Source organism: Trichoplusia ni, chromosome 2, assembly GCF_003590095.1.
Source record: "Trichoplusia ni isolate ovarian cell line Hi5 chromosome 2, tn1, whole genome shotgun sequence".
Lineage (NCBI taxonomy): Eukaryota > Metazoa > Arthropoda > Insecta > Lepidoptera > Noctuidae > Trichoplusia > Trichoplusia ni.
The window spans coordinates 11,114,641-11,130,379 of record NC_039479.1 but is presented as its reverse complement, the minus strand read 5'-3'; the positions used below and the strand labels follow the sequence as shown (position 1 = coordinate 11,130,379).

Sequence of the window (15,739 nt, the reverse complement as noted above, 5' to 3'; positions counted from 1 at the left end):
ATGCGTCCATTTTCTTTGGAACTAAATGAACAGGTGCACTCCAAGGTGAATGACTTGGTTGTATTATATTTTCTTTTATTAATTTATCAACTTGCCTTTTAATCTCAGCATTTTGAGCTGGAGGCTGTCTGTATTGTTTAATATAAATTGGATCATTATTCTTTGTACGAATGCAATGTTTTATTTGATTAGTGAAGGACAATGGTATTTCTTCACAATAGAAAATATCTTTAAAATCTAGACACAAATTATAAATTTTATATTTTTCTTCTTCATTCATGTGATTGAGCCTTAGTTTTTCTAAATTGTTTGTTAAAGCGTAATTTATTTCTTCACGCGTCTTTAAATGATTAACACAACATTGTATTTTATCTTGCTCATGCTCATACTTAGTTACTTTGAAAGGTGATTTCACAGTGAGCGTATATTCTTGTTCAGTAGTATTCTGTATTATCGTGTATGCATATCCTTTATTGCATTTTACGATTGCACTAGGCATTCTTAATCCATTTATAAATTCTTTATATTCCAATATACCATAACCATGTGTAAGGTTGGTTGGAATTTTAACTTTCGTTTCGCTCCTCGGCGATAAATGAATATCAACAGGCTTAAAATCTTTTGGGCTCTGTTGGATTTGTATAGGCACTACAGCTTGATCCGTTATCAGCTGTGCCTTTTCTAAATCAATAATGGCCTTTAATTCGACTAATAAGTCATTTCCAATAAGACCCTCATAGGATTTTCCTATGTCTAATATATAAAATTTATGTCGTTTATCCGTATTAAAGGAATTGAATAATCTGATTTCGACTGCGCCTTTATGATTTGAAATTGCGTGTGTGCTTATAACTTGGAAACTTTCTAAATTTATTTTATCCTTAAAATATTTTTCCGCAATTTTTGTACTTATAAATGATCTAGTACTTCCAGTATCTAATAAAAATCTTGCGTTCAACTCAGGCATGAATATAAAAGGTAATTCCGTATCATTTTTAGGAATTATTCTGGTACAGAAGATGTTGAGGCTTTTACTTGAAAATTTTCGGCGTTGTCCTCCGTTTCGGTTGTTTCGTTTTTATACATGTTTAAATTTGGTTTATGATTTTCCTCGCGTTTCCGATAGTTGTTATTATAATATCTTGGTGCCGGTCTAGATTGTGATGGTTTAAATTTTCTAAAATCTTGACCCTTTTCTTCCCGATTTTTATGATCATTGTCTTGAGGTAGATTCGGTTGTATAGAATTAGATTTATTGCAATTATTATTAGGACGATTTGGTCTATATTCGTTTGTACGGTTGTTATAATGTTTATACCGATAATTTTGATTAAACGTTTGTTGAGGTCGTTTGGAATTACATTTACAATTTGTTGCATTCCTTTCATCATATTGTTGCTGGAAACTTTCCTCTTCTAACGTTATTTCTAAAGCTTTTTCTAATGTTTCTGGATCGCGTGATCTAATGCTCTTTGCCATACTTTGTTCTAAATTACATAAAAATATGTTTAATGCCAATTTGCTGTAAAGTCCTATCTTACTTTTTTGATCAGCTTCCGAATCCGAATTTTGACTTATTTTACTGATTAGTTTACTTTTTAATAATTGTATTCTGTGGCAAAAATCATAGTTAGTTTCGTTAGGTTCCTTTTTCGCTTTTTCTAGTCGTATAGCTAAACATGCTTCGCTTAGTGGATTACCGAATTTTTGTAACAAGAATTCTTTTAATTGACTATAATTCTTTATATCCTCTCTTTCGCTCAATAAACTAAATGCTTCCCCTGTTAGTCTACCGGTTATAATTTGGAAATTATAATCTTCTTGATCTTTTTTACCTTTAAATGTGTTTAATAAATAATCACATTTTCTAATAAAAAGTTGAGTTTGACGAGGATTTCCATCAAATAACGGTACAACTTGAAGCCATTCTTTAGGGATAACTTCAACTTGCTTGGACATTTTCTTTCCTTTTTTTGTCCTTTTAATTAAATTATTACCCGTAATGAAATTTAACTTACACAAAATACAAAAACACAATTAAATACAATAATATATAAAATACACTTAACGTTTTGATTTAGAATGGTGCATATGCTGAAGTTCGCACAAATATAATTTATAGTTCAATTCGCGTAATAATTGCTGGAGAGTTTCAATTAAATATTTAACAAGTGCTATGGCTGTTAGCAGGTTTGTATGTTGCTCTTTACAAGTGATGTTAGGTTTGTTTGAATTAAACATTAAGGAAGGATTGGACTCCTACCGATTACTAGATGTCTTAAAGTTTTTGTTACCAGATTTGAACTTGATTGTGTTCGAAGAATTTGTCCCGGAGAGGTGCTCGCTCATCAAGGAGTCTTCTCTTCGTTTGCTGTACTCACTCAGTTGTACTTCGTAGTTAGACGATGTGGACTTCTCAGGATTTCTTGCGTAAATGGTTCTTCTCTACAGGAACGTTTTACCGACGAATCTTGACGAATTATCCTACCGACTGCGCCAGTTTTGTTTTTGCGTCGTGGTTTCAAGCGGTGAATCGGTATCGTGACTACGGTGGCGATATAAATGAGTACTCGAGACTTCTTCGTTATAACACTTTTTAATAAAATCAAATTACAAAGGTAACTTAACTATTTGAAGACGAAACTAGGAATGATGTTCTGCAAAATATCTGGGCTTTATATACGAAAAGTGAAGCCAACAAGAGTGAAACTGACTCATATCTTAGCGGATTAGGTACGGTCGTAAAGTGTAGGCTTGTAGATTAGGTGATCATAAAATCTTTTGTTCACAAGTCACCAACCGTAACTAATTGATGATTTACGAGCGAGAGCTACTGATAAGTTCCATATTTGACGAAACTGTTACAATGTATAAATTAATTTTACGAGCGAGAGCTACTTAGTGGTTTCACACTGCTATGTATGACTAATTAATGTGATAACATAACTACCTATATTAAATCCTTACAGCTATATAATATTGATAAATATTTAATTACGTATGGTATAACGTTTTTAAGAAATATTTTAAAAAAGCCATTTGCTGTCATAAAAAATACTCCCTACATTTTGCATAAACGTAAAAGGGAAATCCAACCTAAAAATATACGCAGGTAATTTTCGGATAGCCGAATGGTTAAGGTCACCACGCCAAACCCACTATGCGCGACGTGTCTCGGATTCGATCCCCGCGTAAGACAAGCGTTTTGTGTGAACCACGAATGCTTGTCCTGAGTCTGGGTGTCCTTGTACGTGCGACTTGAATGCTTGTCAAACCCCCCGCGATACAAGGATTAAAATAATTAATATGGGAATCCTTTATTAAAAGAAAAGAAAGCCACATACAGCTGAATACACTACTGCTATCAAAGTAGTTAAAACCTTCTTGGAACAAGCGCCATATAAAATAATTAACCATTTATACCCAACCCTGCGGTTGCAGTTTCCTGTATAGTTTATTTAACATATCTTGCTCACATAACACAAACTTATAAGTCTAACGTTCTGGGGCCCTACCGACACGTGTCAAGCAAGAAGTAATTGTAGAAGTGAGATAGCTCTACACCTTTTACGATATCTCTCGTCCACAACTGCTTTTTAATTTGAGTCGTTCTTATAGGCTTCAAGTTCCTGACCTACTGTACTAAGATAAAATAAAGCTAAAAGATAAAAGTTCTAAATTGTACGATCTCTGTTGTTATAATCAGCATCATCATCATCCTAGCCTTTTCCCAATATTATTTGGATCGACTTCCAGTCTAACGGGATGTAGCTAAGTACCAGTGTTTTAAACGAGCTGCTGTTTACTGAACCTTCTCAACCCAGTTACCTGGGTATTACAATACCAATCAGTAAGACTGGTTGTCAGACTGCCTAGCTTCTGATTGACCCGTTGCAACTGTCAAAGATAAATATAATATGACGAAAGAGAACCACAAAACACGGAATATTCGTTGTGACATAAATGGTCACCCATCCACGGGCCGACCGTATAAAGCGTAGCTTAACGTGTTATCGTCCACTTCGCGTCATTCACATCAAGAAACGTGTTTAAATAGTCATTTATGTCTCAAAGCCTCTTATTTCGAGACAAGAGTCACTTCAAACGGTACTCTATAGTTTGGTTCAAGTGTCTTGTCAATTTTATAAATTATAGCAATTATCTTTAGAGTCGCACTCAAAAAACTATTAAGGTTGGAGAGTACTTGCTTATTTTAACCGTTGTTCGTTCCACATTGGGTTTAAATTCTTAAAGTATATAACAAAAGCATTAAGTAACCTCTTTGGTAGAGAACTTACCAATGCACATAAGAATTGGTCAGCTTTAAAAAAAAAGAAGAGTTCTGTTCAGAATAGTTTTCGACTTTGTTGACAGAATACAAAACAGATGTATTCCGAATCCGATATCAAATTCGTCTTCCGGTTTTTGTTTGTCATCGGACGTAATTTAACAGACGCAATGCAACTCACACATACGCAACTAAAATTTCAATGTCTTTAAGCAGACAGCGTATTTTTTTAATTTGGAACCTCATTTATACATCCAAAAAAATATCTCTACAGAGTTAAGCTTTATAACTATAGTTGTATACGAACCTTATAAATAGTGTAGCATTTCCCATCCTTCGGCCAGTACAGCATGAGCCATCCTCGTGGCAGCGCTGCACACGGGTTCCTCTTGACGTCGGCCCACGGTGGTGGTAGCACAGCGGCCTGCGACCCGCACAGCAGCGCCGCTAACCACACCCACGCCGCCATCATCAAACACTTCAAATTCAATTCGAATACTGTCTGATTCTCTCCATTTTCAAATTCACTGACAGTTCTTTAAAGTTCTTTTTTATTGACCTATATGGCATCGTATTTTATATCACTGGCACTTTTTTATTGCTTTTTTTTCACGCACTGCTATTTCATTACTCGTAACGGTTCATCTGAATCTAAAAAAAGGCTCATTTAGACAAAACATGCACGCCTCGCTTAATTAATGAGTATCGCGATAAAACATTTTAACGAACACATTTTTTCTGTTTAGTATCAAGAATTAACTGACTTACACACACTATTGTATGTTTTTCGCATCGTTAAAGATGTTGCATATAAAACGCGGTCGATTAATTACATTCGCACACAATTACTGATAATTTAACGGTGTTATATTTTGCGACGTCGAGAGAACTCAAAGCTTTCGAAACTGTGGAAAGATTTAATTTAATGTTATTATAATAAAAACCTGATTTTAATTACGTAATTGTCTCATGATTTTCAGCGACACCATTTTTTAAACAGTATAGTTTTTCTTCGTGATTTTTTTGCTATGATCGTTAGCGCTACCGATCGTATCGTTGTGGTCAGTCGTGCGTTTTATTCCGAAGATGTTATTACGCTATTCCTATAATAACTAGAAGTTAGCTGTTTGTGGTTCTCTGTTATTAGTCCAGTATAATAGCTCATAGTTTTTATTCCCGCATTCCTTTCGTAGAAATGGGTTCTTTTGTTTTATTATGATACGACACAGACATAATGTCGTCTCGTTGCGAAACTGTCGTTTGCAAGTCAGGAAATCTATTTAAAATGTCGACTTAAATTTATTACGATTGACCCTGTTACCCAATGACTGTGTGATCAGTAGGTAAATATCATTTTTTTTTTGCTGGAGTTTCTGACATGCTCTCTTAGATTGCGCAAAGTTGCTAAATCGTCCAATCAGATCAACAGATTGACTTAAATATGTTATTAAATACTTTTTAAAAACTATGTCATTAATCTCTACTTTTAATTTTTTGTCCGTAAAACACGGCGGACGGTGGTCACCTATAAGTGGTCCTCAACACAATAATGCATAGAATAATTTATGTTAATGAAGTTATGGTGACAGCTATAAAAAAAACTAGATCAAGTCCATAAAATATTCAGTATTTCGGAATAACATTGTTGCAACCAAGCGTTATTCCCATTAGCTACTAGAAATTATATCTTAATAAAGTAATATTGTAATTTTGTGTATACAAAATACGAAAAATGGTTAAAAATCATTAAAGATGAAAAGGTAGGTATTTTACCCCGCACTGAGATTTCAACAGAAAAACTTAAAAATAATATCGACTCTCTTTTATTTTACATGAAATTCTCATGATTACATGCCTCAGCAGTTCCATTATTTTAACGACTGGTGATTACTCATAATCTTACCACAACTGGGATCGAATCGTGGAAGTAACGGTCAGTAAACCGTTCCACGTCTAGCCGCGCCAAAATGTTGAAACAGCTACAATTATTTAACCCACTGACTGGCTGAGATTACGTCTTTATATTGTGGTATAAGCGTCAAGCGATCGCGGGGACAAAGATAGTTAAATATTTCTCATTTGTCTATACCGACATAGTAATGTCCTATACATACATTCTGGGACTGTAGAATTAGTAACAGATTCCAAAAGGGAAAAGAAAATTATGAAGTAACTAGCTGTTGCCCGCGACTTCGTCCGCGTGGTTAGAAGATATAAGTTATGATTTATACCTGCCCTGTTTTTCCACATTTTCCATTGTATCTTCGCTCCTACTAGTCGCAGCGTGATGGTTTATAGCCTAAAACCTTCCTCAATGAATGGTCTATTCAACACAAAAATAAATAATTTGAACCCGAAGTTCCGGAGATTAGCGCGTTCAAACAAACTTTTCAGGTTTATATATTAAATATAGATTTGAAATAAGTTCTAATTTTTAAAAGTAGATACTACAAATAGTAACCTTTTATTTTTAAGGGAACCTGTTTTTTAATGAGTATTAACTAATTAAGCACTAAGCATTATATAATTCTAATATTAGAATTATAAAATAGTGCTTAAAAAACGAAAAACAATTGAAGACTCCACCCACCTAGCAAAAGGACGTGCAACTCAACAGTTACGAAACTAAAATTAAACTACCCAAGAAGCTGATATCAAATTTTATGACTTGTGTACAAACGTCCCTAAGTACTCGTAAAACGTTTTATTACATTTAAGTAAATATAATTAACTTGTCGTTTACATTAATGTATGAATATTTAGTCCCCCTATTATCATATTAACGGGAAAAATGTTTCTTGGGAACAATTATCACTCCCTTTGAAAGCGGACTGCTGTTAGCACTTATTGCTCGAGGTTATTTACCTAATGATAACTGATTTCTTATAGCAGACGTTACTTAATAAGCTGTTTGAATAGGATGGCAAATAATCTATATCTATACTAATATATAAAGCTGAAGAGTTTGTTTGTTTGAACGCGCTAATCTCAGGAACTACTGGTCCAAATTGAAAAAATCTTTTTGTGTTGAATAGACCATTTATCGAGGAAGGCTTTAGGCTATAAACCATCACGCTGCGACGTATAGGAGCGAAGATACAATGGAATATGTGAAAAAAATAGGGCAGGTATTAATCATAACTTATATCTTCTACCCACGGGGACGAAGTCGCGGGCAACAGCTAGTGCTTTATAACAACGAAAATACAACCGACTTTATGAAAAACTACTAAGCAAATCATGGTGAATTTTTATAGGACCAAATGACGCGCATAGTTATCGGGATCGAACGCCTAGTTTGTGGTTTAAACTAGACAGAGTCTTTAATCAAAAGCTGTCGCTTACTTATTGCTCTTGAAACAATGGGGCAATCATGACAAATACGCGTGCGCAAACAATTCTAAACAAAACCTAAAATGATAGTCGTCCTTAGAAAAAATTCTAATGAATATAAGGGCTGACACATCAACGTGAATAAGAGGTTGATCGAAAAGTTTTCAATAATCAGAAATATAGATGGCATAGTCTGAAAACCCTAAACTTCAAAAACAGCATTATTAACCAGACCAGCACTAAACTACCTAAACCTAAAACGTTCAGGACCTTCTAAAGCTATATATTTTCCTTCGCCGTCATCTGTAAACGATTTTAGTGGCAGTAAATACATCCTTAATGCAGTCCCAATCCCACCCACACGATGTGACGGGGTGGTCCTCAAGAGATCGCTCGTTGGTTATCGATAACGAAACTAAAGCCGTATCCACATACATTACTTTGTACATTGTACGGTCAGCAACAAAATTCGATTAACACGATGTGATCTTAAAAAAAAAGTTAATTGAAAAAGTTGCTGCTGTTACGAAACCCTTAGACCTAGCACAGTTAAAAGACTAAACGAATATCAATTCTTAAATGTGTCTGAAAAACTTTTGATAGTAAATCGGATTATTTTAGCAGACTTCTATAGCCAACTATATTACAAATATATTACAAAAACGTAGGTATTACTTTCATCCGCTATCTGATTTCTCAACCAAATGTATTTATGTCCTAAAGATGGCCAGTGAATACAATTTATCGTTTAGTACACAAAATCTCAAACCTACTGAAATTCTTTAAGGACGTGATCACTTTGCGACGTAAGCACAATGAAACGCAAAAACAAGTGAATTACGTAAACAAAGAAATCAGCTCTCTGTTTTATATTTTGTGAAGTTAAATAATGCTGGACGAATTAATGAGCAATAAAAAGTTAGATTTTAACAAAAGAGAAACACTGAATGATTCCCCAATGTTGCCTGTAATACAATAATGTCTAATCTATTTAAACTTTTTTTTAATGTATATGCAAAAAGCTTGTCTCGTTCTAGCACTATTAAAAAAACACTCCAACATTATTTTTCTGGACCTGTTCAGTTAGCCTCACTTTAAACCAAATACATACACTCACCGGCACAATTAGGGGAACACAAAAAAAAGGTTGATTTTTTCTAACATTGTAGGATATTTCTATGAGAGCTTTTGGTTTGAGTGTTAATAACATCATAACAGATTGCTTTAAGTACACCCAAGTCTTATTGTAAGTGTTTTGACAAGAATTTATGGGTTTTTAAGATTTTGCTCACTTAACGTTTTTTACTCATTCTGATAAGAACTTCAGTGGATGCTGCTAAAGGGAACTGTAGGTCATTTAACTGTTTACATTTGTATAGTGCACATTGTTCCGATACAAAATGAGTGATTTACCAGCAACTTCTGCAGCCAGGGCTGTAACCATGATCGAGGAAGGACACACCTATCGCTCAGTCAGTCGCGCATTGGGTGTATCGACATCGGTGATTTATCGCGTCGTCCGACGTTATAGGGAGACTGGATCGTACGTGCGCAGACGAGGGCAGGGCAGAAATCGGGCAACTAGCGCCTTAGATGACCGTTCCTTGGTCATGCAGACTTTACGAAATCGTCGTCAAACAGCTGTTCAGACCCGAAATCGTTTAGCAGAAGTCCGTAATGTGAATGTCAGTGAAAGGACTGTTAGAAGACGGTTAAATGAAGTTGGTTTAAACTCTTACGTGCCAGCAAAGGCTCCAAAACTCGAGGTAGCTCATCGTGTAGCAAGATTAGCATTCGCTCGAGAGCATCGAGATTGGACAAGTGAGTGGGGCCGTGTTTTGTTCAGTGACGAGAGCCGATTTTGTGTAAATTTCGTGGATGGGAGGGAAAGAATGTGGAGACATCGAGGGGAAAGTTATCGCCAAGCAAATTTCACTGGAACTGTGTCGTATGGTGGAGGTTCAGTGATGGTATGGGGTGGCATATGTTTGGGAGCCCGCACGGAGCTAGTAACCATCAGTAATGGATCGCTAACTGCACAGCGGTACATTACAGAAGTGTTAGAACCCCATGTCATGCCTTTTGCTCCATCTATTGGTGAAAATTTCATTTTCATGCATGATAACGCACGGCCTCACACTGCACGCATAGTGAGTGACTACCTTAATGAAGTAGGTATCACTCAGATGGGCTGGCCAGCGCGATCACCGGATATGAACCCGATAGAACATGTGTGGGACTACCTGGGAAGAAAGGTTCGACAAAGAAATCCAGCCCCTAACAATGTGGAAGAACTTAAATCGGCGTTAGTGGGAGAGTGGAATAACTTGCCCCAAGAACTGATCGACAACGTTATCCAAAGCATGGGAAATCGTATACAGGCTTTAATTCGAGCCCGTGGCGGCAATACCCGGTATTAACATTTTCTTTTATGGGTGAACTTTAAAGTTTTTGGCAGATTTCAATCATAAAGAAAAATCGTTTCATGTTATTTATTTGTAATTTTGTTAAATTCTTCAAGAATAAATATTGTGTGAGTTACTAAAACATTTAGTTTTGTTAGGTTGAGTACAACTAATAATTGTGTAACTAAAAAAAAATATGTATTACTTGACTTTGTAAAGAAAATCGACCTTTTTTTAGTGTTCCCCTAATTGTGCCGGCGTGTGTAGTTGCAGAATTACAAAGTTTCTCATAATATTCCGCTGACAGCCCTAATAAAAACATTTAAAGTCGTACTACAACTCTGCCTTAGGAATTAATACAAAATGCTGTTACGTCAACCGTTAGTCGCGAGACTGATAGCAAAAACACTAACAAGCATGGCGAGGAGAAAAAACCGGGCAAAGGCAACTAGTATACTGCCAGTGAGTTCCGTCGCTTTATTTATTTACCAACCGTTTTGTGTGACAACCCTTATTTATTAACAGGATGCAGAATAAAAAGTGCATTTGTTTTTTAATGTCAAATTTGTCAAAGTTTGTTCTTTTTTACTTGGAAGCAGGCCAGTCTAGTATCTACTGGCTAAAGTTACATTAATGATGAGGTCATTTTCGCTACTCTTGAAATTCTGGACAATTCGTTAATCAATGCAAGAGGCCCGATCCCCAAAAATCCGGTCATATGAGATGGCTACCTGCAGGTAAAAATCTAACATCAAATCATGTGGGAGTAAAAAAGATTAGGTTTTTTTATATTTTACCAATCAATTCTCATAAAATTCAACACAAATGAGGAAAATTGCCGTTAAGTGCAACATCCATAAGATACTTAAATACAAGAGTTATGGTTATGGTTGCGGATCCCTAACATATAAAAGCGTACCTACGTTTCCCATAACTATGAATTAGTAATAAGATTGCTCTATCTTAAACGAATGCTTATTTGTTTCTTGCTCAAGATTAGAAGCGGTGATGTGCAATTAACAGTAATACACCTCATGCAATCCAGATGGTATAAGATAATTTGATTGAAGACTAAAGTAGACTAGGTTAGGCTTTTAATGATCAAAGTACATGGAATTTCAAACTCATCTCCAAAACGTAGGTACGTACACGTAACAATACCTTAAATCACTTCATTAAGAAATAAGTTAAGATAGAAGGAAGAGTAACCTTCATAATTTCACACAAAATTAAAAACATCCATTAGCAATTGCCTCCCAAACATTGCAAATAATTGACTCAATAAAATTGAAATAACCAATCTTAAAATAGACATTTCCAAATCAAAATCTATTACTTATTGCATTAAACATGTAACCTTTCTAGCCTCATGATCGTATAGATCAGCACTTATCTCCAGCTGACACACTTACAATGTTGCCAATATCAGTATTGAGTAACATGACATAACTGGCAGATCCATTGTTTGACCATACGCTAACATTACTCTGTACTTCTAAGTGTTGTATCTGATTGGATCAGAGAAAGATATAATTGTTTTGGGAAGTGCATGGAGTGATGTGGATAGCGTTACTGGGGCTGTTCCGTGATAGAACACTTTGAAGTGTAGTTAAGAAGATGAAGGTAATGATGATGAGGAAATGGAGCTTTTGGAGATGGGTAATCTAAATTTTCACACAGCTAGTCGTATACTGAATAGAAAACAAATGAAGAATTAAGAAATCCAACTACACCCCGCTGGATCCGAAAAAACTAATACCTAAGTAATATGAGTAAATTGTAACAAGGCTGTTTATATCTAGATTTTAAAAGAGACCGCAATCCCTGGGTCTGTCTTGACATATCCTCTCAGGGTAGCCAGTTGGGAAATGTCAACTTCAGTTTTCTCAAAATAAGATACATATGTGAAAGTGGAGATATATCTTACTTACAGAATATATGCTTTCATTTCACTATGAGGTATCCGAGAATTAAGGAAGCGATGTACCGACTGCGAACATCTCAACACAAAAAACCTCTTTGATGCTACGAGCTAAATTTGGAACCTTGGAAAGTAGCCTGAATACCTAAGTAACATACAATGTACCGACAAAGTACCTAATAAACAAGTTAGACTCAACACTCTTGTAGTGAAATTAAGTGGAGCCACATAAGAAACTCGACAATCACCATTTGAGAACAACAAAAGACAAATGGTTCATTTGTTTCTTTTCTTGCGTCACTCATGTGGGTCTATTAAGGAAATTGGGTCGACATAGTGCTAACAGTGTTAGACTGGTCTTTATTACACCTTACGTCATGAGGTTTATACAAATGCGAAAGAAAGAATAGAAAGAAAACCAGTTTTCGATTTTCACGGTGTTCATTCAATTGTTTTTTGTGACTGTCTTTGACGTGAGCAGAGGAAACAATGATGTCCATTGAACATTAATAAAAAAACAAACACTTTGTTGCCTTCATCAACAGGTAAATCTTAGCTAGATTTTTTTGACAAAAAAATTCTGGAATGAAGACTATCAAAAAATAATCAGGTTGCTTAGTTTATGGGTTATACAGATCCGATAAATTAACTGCTGACACGAAAACAAAGAATCATCTGAACAATTTTCAATTTCATTTTTCAATTTTCATGAACAATTTTCATCTACCTACACCTCGATATAAACATACAGGTAAGACTATCAGTTTTGGCATAAGTCCGTAATTAGAGGAAGTTACTACAAGACAAGGAAACATAAATCAGTATAACGTGATAGTTTTAGTTTTATAAGCCTTTAATAGATAAAGTCAATCCAATATCTTATTTCAGAATCACGGGATTATAATTTAATTGAATAATATATTTTGTAATAGATAAAGAAGCAACACCTCGTACGCTTAAAAGAGGAGTAGGCCATGATATATTAATTAGATAATCATTAATAATACGGAAACTTATTAATAATCAGGTCTTCCGAATTTCTGAATAAGAATATGTTAGGTTCTGGATCTGCTTTTTAGGTTACTGTGATCGGGTTTGTTCCCGTCAAGTTATCCCATATCTAAGAAGAGATTATAATTAACTAGCTTTTCGCCCGCGTCGATGTCGGCTATATCGCGTTCCCAAGAGAACTCTTCAAAAGTCCGGGATAAAACCTAACCTATCCTATGTTCTTTCTCAAGGTCAACTTTATGTCTGTACCAAATTTCATTAAAATCAGTTCAGTGGTTTAGACGTGAAACCGTAACAGACAGACAGACAGACGGACAGAGTTACTTTCGCATTTATAATATTAGTAGGGATTAGGAACTAGAAGATACAGACAATAAGACGATAGAAGTACCTACAACGTTAAACATAGTGCTTTCCAAAGTAAAGCAGTTTACACCAAGTAAGATGCAGAGTGCGTTTTAAACTTGCAAATCGGGCAACATACTAAGTACCCACTTAGCCTTTACCGTTACCCGGCCTTATTTACGATGCATTAAAACCAAAACATTTTCAAAACAGGACTCGCCTAATAATCGTAAAATTCAATATGCTTAAAATATCGAGAAACGAGTATGTACCGCTATTTCTACTTTTAGAACGTAAGGATCAAATTTTAATTTTCTTAAAAGATTATAAGTATTTAACACCTTTTAAAAGAAGACTGTCTGTGGAAAAAAGACGCCTCTGAAGTGCGAATATATTGCTTTATGAGGTGGTAGCTCAAAATTTATGTAAGGCCCATTAGGGCTGATGCCTAGCAGGCTAGCGGGATTGTCCGAAAATGTTACCCGGTACAAGAAGGGCTAAGGAAGGACACGGGAAGGGTCGAATCAGTAAAAGTCTGATTCTCCTTTCCGCTAAGCGGTAAGAGGAATTTGAGGATTCCCACCCGAAAAAAAAATCCTATAATTTACGGATGAGCTTGAGCTACAGCAATGCTACAACTCAGTCTGTCAGAGTAGAGTATTAGTAGATAGAATAGAAGATACATAACCCCTATTGCCTAACATTTATTATAAATCTTTTAACCTAACTCAGTCAGCTGCACTGACGGTAATAACAATAATTAATCTCAAAGTAATTACTAACAATAGTTCCAAGCTTAAACCAGAACCGTTTAAGATAATGGCCAACAACTATTTGAATAAACGAAAAAACCATTAGCTGCCAGTCTTCAGTGCAACAAAGAGTTTTTACAAAAAAGGTTTTAAAAATTTTCTGTCGAGTTACATCTTCGCTAATTGCACCTTTTTGTGGCAGATTAAATTATGGCTGCATAGTTGTGGAGTTGCAAAACAAACGTTGGATAATCTCTTTTGTCGTCTGCGGTTTGTTAAAGTTTTTAGGCTAGTTCCCAAAGTTAGCAGGTTACGGGAAAGATTTTACTGATAACAATATGATTAGAATGTTAGCCAAAGATTTTTTGTAGAGTTTAGATATGAGTCAAACTGTAGAATGTGTTTAGTATCATAATGAATGGACCTTGAATTGGAGCATAGCGGTCGTAAAGAAGACCGTTTTAGGAGAATAAAAAATAACCCTCAATAACGTGATAAAAACAAAACAAAGGCCAGAAATGTTTATTTTGCTACCGTAACTCATCTGAAGATGATACTAACCCAAATCTGTTGTCTAAGTAAATTACATTATGCCATTATGCATAGCGCGTGAGATTTTTAAAACAATGTGGTTATTACGTAAGTTTCCAGTTTTTGGCAGATGTGTGTAAATAGATTCCGCTACCGTATAAAACGTTCCACTTTTAAAATGCAGAGGTCTCATAACAACACGTTTCTGTATACAAAATTTAAGCTTGCATTTTTAAATTCTATTTCTCTCTAATTCCCTTTGTTTCAAAAACTTGAACGGAGAATAAATGTTTTTAAATGGAACATTGTTTTTATTTCACAATTTATAAATAGGAAAAGTTAAACAGGAGGTCACACTATAGATCTCGTAACATTGCCCTTAAAAGTATAGAGTTGTTAGCAACAAGTATCTTCATGACACGGAAATTAAATACTCAGGAAAACCAAGAAACGAATTCAACCTTGCAAACGACACCGTGACAATGTAGGTTGCGCTTTTGCATATAATCTGATTCATATTATTCACGGAAAACACAGACCTAGAAACTAAACTTATGAGTCAAACCAAAGAACTACCACAGAACATATGCTAATAGTTTTATCAGCTTTAAGTGAGCAAAGCGATTAGAGAATTATCTCTAACTTTCAGTTGTTTGATTGTCCGGTATGCACCCACTACCAACAAGATAGTCTATTAGTTAAGTGCGCTAAAGGCCCATTCCGATCGCACTTCTTCTGATTGTCTGATCCATGGTTATCATGTCAAATCTGACTAACCCAAGTACCAGCCAAGGAGCCTACCCCCACGTCTTTAAATATTACAGTGGATGGCCATCAGTGATGACACTCTACACTGTATTGCGCTGTCACGCTTCCACAACCATAATCATTTAATTTCAAGACGTGGTAATAGACTCTCTGGTTGCTCATCGAATCAGCCTCTTCAAGATCTTGGAGTGGCGCTGACTGATTCTCAATTGATCAAACTATCAACCGTTAAAAAGTCTAGTCTACAAAAGCCCGAAGATAACCGGTAGCAACAAATCTAGAAAGACGGAAATACATTATAATATGATTTAGGAAAAGCCTCGACATCCATGACGGCAAACAAATTGCCTTTGAAATTATTTGTTGTGTAACCTGACGCCAAGAT

The 15,739-nt window shown here is 35.4% G+C and overlaps 1 protein-coding gene across 1 annotated transcript in view; it reads right to left on the bottom strand.

Moving 5' to 3' along the window:
- The window catches only part of LOC113507125, a 34,324-nt gene that overhangs the window by 16,852 nt on the left and 1,733 nt on the right, over nt 1-15,739 (bottom strand). The window contains exon 2 of the mRNA XM_026889984.1: nt 4,596-4,939. Coding sequence (XP_026745785.1) covers nt 4,596-4,760 — 165 coding nt within the window. The 5' untranslated portion in view covers nt 4,761-4,939. The remainder of the gene's footprint in view (nt 1-4,595; nt 4,940-15,739) is intronic.